At 32.6% G+C, this 9,872-nt stretch overlaps 1 protein-coding gene across 1 annotated transcript; it reads right to left on the bottom strand.

The window, feature by feature from the left end:
* Nucleotides 1–1,562: 1,562 nt before the first annotated feature.
* LOC131076703 (NAC domain-containing protein JA2L) lies at nt 1,563–6,179 on the bottom strand. The gene is made up of 4 exons (XM_058014006.2): nt 5,714–6,179; nt 4,978–5,255; nt 3,010–3,222; nt 1,563–2,104 (listed from the first exon to the last, which is right to left on the bottom strand). The coding sequence occupies exons 1-4, from the start codon at nt 5,994–5,996 to the stop codon at nt 1,673–1,675; spliced, it is 1,206 nt and encodes a 401-aa protein (XP_057869989.1). The 5' UTR covers nt 5,997–6,179; the 3' UTR covers nt 1,563–1,672.
* Between the last annotated feature and the right edge of the window lie 3,693 nt (nt 6,180–9,872).

The raw sequence follows: 9,872 nt of genomic DNA, 5'->3' as shown, positions 1-9,872 counted from the left end.
GGCTGTTCGAGGTCAAGAATTTTGATGTATTGTTAGTAATTCTGTTATGTTTAGTCTTTGCTCATGCTCTGTAGTTGGTTTAAGGATCTTTTGTATTTGGCCATATGATAGTAGACAAATAGCTGGGAGACATGTGGAATTTTATTTTTTGGGAAACATTCTCTATAATTTCATTTGGCTTGCTTGACTTTATAAACTTATCTTTTCTATATCTTAATTTTTTAGTTTAATATAAATGGGTGGCCTTCCAATAATTTAATGATAAAAATATAATAATATTGTAATATTATATAATATAATACTAACTAATATATAATATAAAATTATATTATAACATAATAATTATGGAATTGTTTAGTTGTACTAAACTTATATTACATTTTCCTCAATATCAAAAGTTACAATAAGTTTTTAATGTTACAAAATAAATATAATCTAAAATCAATTTTTTATTATTTTTTATATCATTAACAAATTATTAATTAATTAGATTGAAGTAAACGGTTTTTAGATAATTTTTAATTTTAAAAATTACATCTAAAATTTAATAAAGATAAAAGAAATTAATATTGAAAAGTTGCTTTCTAATAACACCACTAAACATACTTTGTAAAGGGTTTAGGGACCCCTTCCAAACCTGTTTTTGCCTTCATCCAAAACACCACTAAATATATTGCTGGGAAGGAGAATTGCGCTGTCCTTGAATTGAATAATCCAATCATATCAGAAATTTCAAAGGCCACAATATGATGACTCATATTAAGACAACTAGAATTCCAACATTGTCAAAGAAAGTTATATCAATTACACATCATCCCTCTGATTACAGTAAGCCGCAGTGCCATACATTATCTTTTTCTCCCCTTCATAAAATGCAGACCAAAATCTAAGAAAATGCACCAATTACCGTTGCCATACAAAGAGACATATTGATACATCACCAGAATAATCATAAACTCAAAATGCACCAATTACCGTTGCCACAAACTTTAGAGTGGTAATTCGCCAGCAATAATAACATGGCTCTGATAGGTACTGCACATAATTATATATTAGCTAGATGATTAGTAAACTCTTTCTATAATAAGGATTCATAAACTTTGGGCTAATATTGTTTAAACATCCATTAAAAAATATGCACATTGTCATCACAACGATTTCACAACAGTTTTTGAATTTCTGAATCATACATGGAACCAATCTGATTTTCACCCAAACAACCGAAGAATTTAAAAAAATAGAAAACTGCTATACTCTATTATAGAAAACAGAGAAATTGCAACAACAAACGTAATTTAACTTCACATATAAATTAACAATCTTTTATTAATTCAAATCAACAGTTACATCATGTCTTTATATAAAATCTTCTGCTTTCATTACAACTTTCAGACTTGATAACAAGTAAAACTCTTTATAGAGATCATAGCCCATACAATAGACATAATAATAAACTTGCATTTTTATGCATTTTAAAGCGATTAAAACTCTTCAAAACAGAGAAATTACTACCTATGAAAATTACCCCAAAAAACACTAAAATCTAATTCAGAATCACTCTCTAAAAATTTCAACTGCATTTGACATTACTAATTTTATTTCTAGTTGCACGCATAGCATCATTATTTAACAACTTGATGCATAATGGATGTTTGTGGTGGTTACATATTTTTCATTTGTCCTGCTGAAGCTTCAATGTTATGCACAGCTTAGTGCAAACACTTCTTTTAGATGTACCTTCAGATGACACATCTTGGTGATAACTATGCAATGCTGGACTGCGAGGTCGTAATTGGATTCCAGGACCACCATTGTTAAATATACTATCAAACGAAGGAGAAGAATCACAACTCTCCAAGTCTTTAAGTTCTATATAATCACCATTCGAGATGTCAGCAAAGCTATCCTGACAGAAAGATTGATCCACACTAGAATTCTGGGAATCCTGACATGCACGCAGAAATTCTTCACCAGTCAAATGTCCATCAGTAGCTGCAGGCCTCGTCAAGCTTATATCAGCTGGAACTTGAGGAAAATCATTGATGTTTGATGGAAGCCATCCACACTCACAATTTGATCCTAAACCATTTGGCATCGAATCAACCTGAAAATGTCATTAAAGACAATATTTCAAGTTTTAACATCTCAGAATTTATAGACAAGCTGATATATCAGAAACAGGAAACTAGAGGTAAGAAATGTGCATGTTCAATAATTGCTTGAAAAGAAAACACAATGAAACTTACATTAGTTGTTAATTGAATGGTGTTTCAAAGGTAGAACAAAAGAAGGATGAAGAGAGTATTAAAACATGGAAGACACAGTACTCTATGGCAAACCATAGACAAATCAGAATTGATAAAATCAGGAAATCAGTAATATATCAAATTAAACAACATATTGATATAATATGGACATCATTATTTGAAAGGAAGAAATCTTACTACTCTTGAAGGAGGGCAATAAAACCACAGCTTCTGCTTCTCAAACTCTAATGTATGGACTGTGCCTTTCACATAAAACATTGTGGCCCCTTCACTTCAAAGGACTCTACCGTGTCATTTATACAAAATTATAAATGATATTCCTCATAACCCATTTTGGCTCATGACACTTAATACAAACAATAATAACACTTACAACTTTAGAGCATTCAATACATCCACAAAAGATGTGACTATGCAACACAACTTATTCATGACATCATAAGAAAATATGCATGACCAAACAGCAAAAGGGTATCATATACAAGCAGAAAGTTTGATATTGTAAGTTTGATAAAGCTCCTCAAAACCCAATTCATTTGATGAATTGAGTCTGATGCATATCTGAAGCAGAACATTCTTTGGCCACTTGAGCTCAACAATGTAAGTATTGCAAAATGTTAATGATGGATTTTAATTTATCAGAACTTTGAACGAAGTTGGTAAGTTACTAGAAATTACTGAAAAAAAACTGAAGAATCAAATTTCAAACAGGTAATTTAGAAGCTTTGAACCAACTACAAACCTGTTGATTAATTTTGTCCTTGCCAGATCCTAACCACATATTATGTTCAGCAGGATCTTCTGTCATATGTGGTAAACTTGACCTGTCTTCATTGCAGGAAGGATTTTTATTTTTAGGAGATGAATCACACTTCTCAATTTCTGCACTTTGCAAGCCACCACATTTTTCTGGAAGTTCATTCTTTTTGAGAACATGGCATAATACAAAAGCATTCTGCAGAACAGACGTAAATCAGGACTAACAGTTGCTTTACAAATTGCTGATAATAGTGATAATAAATATTAAGAATATTAACATGTCAAAGTAATTAAAAAATATTAAGATTCTCAATATAAAAAAAGAAATCATAGATCTTAACTCAGTTATATGGTCTCATCATCAATTCAAAAATTTGTCTGTCTATGGTCTCATGATCTTAACTCAGTTAGAGGGAAATGGTATCAAACACTGAAATCATCTCAGAAATTCAAGGTTGGTTTGGCTTTTGTGAAAATAAACAACATAGCCTTTTCTTAGAAGTGATTTATAAATTTTCTTATTCATTGACACCCTATTAAAGACCAAAATTCCACTCTTGATTATTCAAGCAAGAGAAATGGCATTGTACAATTAATTGGTGTTTGTCATTAGTCAACTCAGAAACTTATGTTGCCTTCACTAATGTGAGAGATTGACAAAAACATTGTACAATTAATTGGTGTTTGTCATTAGTCAACTCAGAAACTTATGTTGCCTTCACTAATGTGAGAGATTGACAAAAACAACCTTTTATTGTAAGTGATTCATTTGACAATAGAACCTTTATCAGAGGACTAAGCAAACCATCGTTATTTTCTCCTTATCATCTGTAAAAGAATGTAAGAATTGCAACATTTAAAGTACATCACAGAGAAATTCAGAAATTCAATGAAACTTAAGCTTGTTGGGGAATAAAAACAAAACAACCTTCGTGGAAATATGTTATTGAGGCTGGTGATTGATTTCCTGGTTAAAGAGAATTTTACATGCCATTCTGCTTCATAATTCCCTTTTTTGGCCAGAGGAGAAGTGAGTCATACGAGGTCACTAATAATATAACAAGTTCATGTTGCTTTGGCATGAGAAAGATTAAAGATAATGAGATTCATTTCCTCTTCGTTAAAAGAACTAAATAATCCCACCGCATATAAGACTGTACAAGCAAAATACTTGGGCTATGATTCACAATGAAAATAAATGTGAAAAACAGCCAAGTTTAAGGGTACAAGACTGGCCAACTATGTAACAAGTAACAGCCAATGCAAGTTTAAATCATATTAAGTAGCTACATTTTTAGGTGCAAAATGCATTCATACTATATCCTTGTGTATGCAATTTTGAAATTCATTTAACGTCACACTGGCACTTTTATTACTGTAAATGGCTACTTGGAACCTCTATATGCATATTTTTAATGTTTAAAGACATATGATTAATATTAGCATCCTTAGAAAGGATACAGTTTAACCTATAGCAAAACACTGATATTTACCTACTTACATCACCAACATCATCAACTCAACATGCATACCTATCAAGATTTTCCAAAAATGGATGCAAACAAATGGGAGTTAAAAAGAAAGCTGCTCGTGAATCACTTTGCTACTGATCATAAGCAAAGAACACTATGAATGCCCTTACCATTGACTGACAAAAGAACTGTTTAGATCATATCTTTGTAAACATTTTTTTTCAATGATGGGAAAATCCATTACAATAACATTCAATTGAGCCCTATTAATAAAAAAGGATACCTGAACACATGGTATTTATGCCTCAACAATTCATTTGTTTGTTTTTTAAATAAGGCATTTCTATGTAAGCAAGACAGTGTTTGACACAACATAGAGAGGTATGTGAGCATGCACTTCTAGGTATCTAATTATTAAATCAATGTTTATATATGCAGATATAGAAAATGTTAATCAAAATAATTAATCAAAATAATACCTGCAAACCAGCTCCTGTCTTGAATTCCTTTTCATCCAGACTGTATTCATGCATCATCCATTCAGTTTTTTCTCCACATGGAGGTCTGCCCTTATAGAAGCTTAGAGTCTTCCTTACTCCTGTTGACGTTGAGCGAGAGTGAACTGTCCGGTACCTTCTTGTTGTTCTCCAATACCCAGCTTCAGTAGCCCTATTAGAAAGTGAACCACTGGGATACTTCCGATTCCAAGGACTAAAAAAATACCACTGTTTGTTGCACTTTGGCAGAAAAGATCTCTCTGCAAAATTGAATAATATTCGATTTAACAATGACTAATTGAACACAAGTTTCCAACTTTTACATGGACAAACATCGTGGAAATTTATGTAACGTTAAAACATAAATTAAAATTTTCAGAAAATTTGACATTAGATGAACAGTTTATCTGCAAAATTGCATGAGACATTTCAAGCACACGTCATTGTGTACTACTTCATGAAAATTCATTCGCCACTCTAAACTAGTGAATCATCACTATTTATGCCAAAGATTTATTCCTCTTTTCGATATATAATTCAAGAAAAGCATGATTATCATATGCTTACTGGAAATCTAAGCTTGTTTTTCTCTGAGAATAAAAAAAAAAATGAGCCCATGGGACTCAAAAATACATACAACAAAAGCATGAGGGAATGAACAAGCTAAAAGCGAGAAACAACATAAACCCTAAACCCTGAATGTAAAACAAAGTGGAACCTGGCAAATCCCAAGGCTCCCATTTGTAAATAGAAACTTCTGGAATTAAATCCAGTTTTTCCTCGACGCCACTGTTTTTCCTCTTCAAGTAATAGAACACAAGATCTTCTTCAGTGGGATTGAATGTAAAGCCCGGTAGCAGAGCTGAATCCATTTGCTCAGAATCAAAAGAACAAAATTTAGGGCAACCTAAGCTCAACCGTGAGAATAATGGAAATGGCCACGAATCTCCCCCTCTATATATACTTCTGGCGTGCCGCTTTTCATGTAAGGGTATGTCCATTTATTTAGATTTCCAATAAATCCCCCATTGAAAATTTAGCTTGGTGCATACGCCAACTCTACTCTGGTGTAAACGAGAGAATGGCATTACAGTAAATTGACCCAAGCTTTTCCTGCAATTTCGTTTGATACGACGATTTGACGTGACGAACAGAAGCTATTTTACAATCATCAGTCGTCATGTAAGTAAATAAAACTATAAAAATGGGGTAATTCTTCATCATACACGTGAGACTGGGTTAAGTATTTGTTTAGGTGTTTTCTAATTGCCTTTTAACATTATCTTGGGAAGGATGTGGACTCTTTTTATTTTAGTAAAACGAGGTGGTTTTTAGTTCAATAGAGTTATTTTTGATTATATAGTGTTTAAGAGTAAGTACCTAGCTTATGATATTAAAGAGTATTAATTTTTTTTTTTAATGGTTGATTATTAGTTTTGATTAAAATATTTTTTAATTAATTTTTAAAAAGTAGTTAAGAAGATAAATTTTAAGATATAAGTATTTTTTAATTTAAATATTTATGTAATCTAAATATTTTAGTATGTAGTATAGTTTTGTATTCATTAATTTTTAATTACAAAAACAACATATTTTATATGTTCAATCTTTTTTATATATGATCCAAGGTTCATTTTGGGACATAAGATGATGTCAATCTTTTTGTAAAGATGAGATGTTTAATGTGTTAAATGTAATGCTCGACATAATAAAACATTGGTATAGCTTAATTGTTTTCTATATGATGTCAGAATATATAAGGCATGTGAAATCACATCTTATTGTGTGTTAGATGTAATGGTGGACATAATAAAGGTTTGATATAGCTTAACTGTTTTCTATATGATCTTAGAATAGATAAGACACTTGAAATGGCATCTTATTGTGTGCTAAATGTAATGCCTGACATAATAAAAGACCAAGATAGTTTAACTGTTTTTTATATGATGTCAGAAGAGATAAAGGCACTCACTTGATATGACATTTTATTGTGCTAAATGTAATGCCCGACATAATAAAAGACCAAGATAGTTTAACTGTTTTTTATATGATGTCAGAAGAGATAAAGGCACTCGAGATGACATCTTATTGTGCTAAATGTAATGCCCGACAAGAGATAAAGACACTTGAAATGACATCTCAACATAAATGATGAGACACTTTAACTGTTTGTGTTACATTGTGTCAAATAAGGCTCAGATTGTTAAATTTTAACTGTTGCATTTGATAACGACAAGAAAGTTTAGGTGTCACACTAAGGTTAAGATGTCCAATAGTTAATTTCAAGCTTTTTACAACAAGAGAAAATGTTTTTTTGAATCTTTAAAATCTAAAATAACTACCCCATTATTTATATGTTTTAGTATGTTTTCACAAAGATATTTTTCAATGTCTTTTTAATGACTTCCTCCCACTTAAACATTCATTTTATAAGACAAAAAATTAAACAATTTATTTTGTTTAAATTTAATATAATTTCAATTTTTTATACAAATATTTGAATCTTTAATTTGAACTATTATTTTCTAAAATCATCTTAATAATTAAAACCAAAATTACACCATTAAACTTTCATATTTATATAAATTATAGATTAGAAATAAGTTCTCCTAACATTATGTAAAATTCCATAAACAAATTTTGTAAATCAATAACATTCTTAAATATTTTTGAAGGAAAATGAATCATTCAAATTTCTTCTTCAAATAATAAGACATTTATTATAAATAAATTTATATATAAATTAAATATATCAAAATAATTTTTTAATTTTCCGTAAATTTCTACCATACCTAATACAAACCTGGCCTGACAGAGCTAAAACGTCCAGTTAGAAATTAAAAACGAAAAAACCCTAAATCGGCTGTGGAAGGAGTCGTTACAAACAAACTGCTGCACCTTATGTGCAACCCTCCTCTGGATGTGTGAACTACTCGCCTTTACGAGAATATAGATGAATCTCAATTTCCCAGACATTCATTTGGTCAAAGCTTTAAATTATTATTATTCATCCCCAGAAAAGCAGATCATTTCCCTCCAAAACTCGATCCTTTTTAGTATTAATTGCACAACTTAAAACTCACGATCCCCAGGGTTCCGAGCCAAATTCGAACACACAACGGAACAATTGTACAGGTGGCAGAATCGAATTCAACGGCACGGGAATCACAGAACGGTGTTTGCGCATTTATTTTAATTGCAGAAGCTCTTTTTCTACAACCGATCTTGCAAGATCTTGACTGCACGTAAAACTCACGATGGTTTCAAACCAAGTTCCAAAACAAAACGGAACATCTGCAGGTGGCAGAACGGAATGCAACGGCACGGGATCCAGAGAACGGTGTTGGAGTAGTTTGAAAAAGAAAAGGGCACAAGTGCGGTGATTTGCAGGTGGCAGAAGAGAATTAAACGGCAGAGAAAAGAAGAGATTGAGAGAAGGATGTACGCGTGATAAGGAGGGCATAGGTATCAAGAACAATTAGGGGACAAATTAATTCTCTCCAATCTTATGTCGGCACATGAAAAAGATCAGAGGAGAAACCCAAAAACTGGGCTGTACAGAACACAGGCCCTTACCATTGAATTAATGCTAGACTAGGGATAGAAAGAGGGAGTGATAAAGATAGGCTTAGTGAGAGAGAACATTTGAGAAATCAGACTAAAAATAAGAATTGGACTATGAAATTAAGATATATAGAGATTTCGCTGCAAAAGAAAAAGAGATGAGAGAGATGAGAGAATGCTTCAGAAATCGGTTATGCAATAATGGAGGTTTTGCAGGTTGTGAGAGCAACTTGGAGAAGATAGGTAGAACTTTGGGGACCCTTTTAGAAATTGATGAAAATATAGTTGATTCATATTTGTATGCTAGGGTGAAAATAGCACCGATGAAGCAGATTCCTTCCCATATTTGTTGAAAATCGGCGAATAGGATTTGGTTGCAATAGTTAGAAGTGGAAGAAGTTAGGCTTTATTGTGGTCGGTGTGGTAGTAGAAAACATTTGGAGGTGGATTGTAGAGTGTTTGTTAGACCCGCTAGGAGATGGATTTTGCGGCCCAACATATGGACAACGGTTGAAAAATTGGTTTCCCCTCAAAGGCGGGTCTTGAATACCCACGTTGGGAAATCGGATTGTGCTGGTTCTTCGGAAGCTAAGGGATAGAGCAAGGTCAAATCTATCCCCGATGGAGAGGAAATTATTCTCGAAGATGATCCTATCAAATGTATGGCGTCCCCTAGAAAAGCCTTGGTTGTAAGTAAGGGTCTTTCAAATACCGAGATAGATTATGAATTAGCGAAAAAGGAGGATTATGATAAAGAAGATGAATTGGATGTTGTTGACCCCAGATGTATTAGCCAATCGACCAAGGTTCTTTCGGGTAGATCCAAGGGCTGCAAAGATAGAAGAAGAAACAAACAAAAGAGAGAGGATGGAGCAAAGGAGAAGGGCATCATCAGTGTTATCAATTTTATGAAGAGATCTAAGGGAGGTAATCCCTCCCCTAGAGCACCATGAAAATTCTTACTGGGAATGTCAGGGGACTAATGACCCTTGACAAGAGATTCTTGGTTAAACGTACATTAGATAAGACCTCTAATGACGTTATTTTGCTTCAAGAACCCAAGCTAAATTTGGATAAAGCTCTAAGCTTTTTGGACTTTTGTTCGAGATGGGAAAGTTATTTTCAAGAAGCTGGAGAATCGGTAGGTGGATTGGGGATACCTTGGAATCCTCGAGTGGTTAAAATTGTTCCTTCAGATACATCTGATTACTAGATGGTTTTCAAGGTGGAATTATTGATGGGTGATTTGGATTTTCCATTAATCAATGTATATGGCCCACTAAAGACAGAGGAAAAGATGAAGGTTTGGCAAA

This window comes from Cryptomeria japonica, chromosome 10 (assembly GCF_030272615.1).
Source record: "Cryptomeria japonica chromosome 10, Sugi_1.0, whole genome shotgun sequence".
Lineage (NCBI taxonomy): Eukaryota > Viridiplantae > Streptophyta > Pinopsida > Cupressales > Cupressaceae > Cryptomeria > Cryptomeria japonica.
The sequence above is the reverse complement of the archived record's forward strand: the minus strand, read 5'-3'. Positions and strand labels throughout refer to the sequence as shown.

Excerpts from the sequence above, each read along its gene's own strand:
- LOC131076703 (XM_058014006.2), bottom strand. The coding sequence starts at position 5,996 with ATGGACATACCCTTACATGAAAAGCGGCACGCCAGAAGTATATATAGA. Across the intron at positions 5,256-5,713 it reads GGAGCCTTGGGATTTGCCAG|AGAGATCTTTTCTGCCAAAG; the intron begins GTTCCACTTTGT and ends TCAATTTTGCAG. Across the intron at positions 3,223-4,977 it reads AGACAGGAGCTGGTTTGCAG|AATGCTTTTGTATTATGCCA; the intron begins GTATTATTTTGA and ends TCTGTTCTGCAG.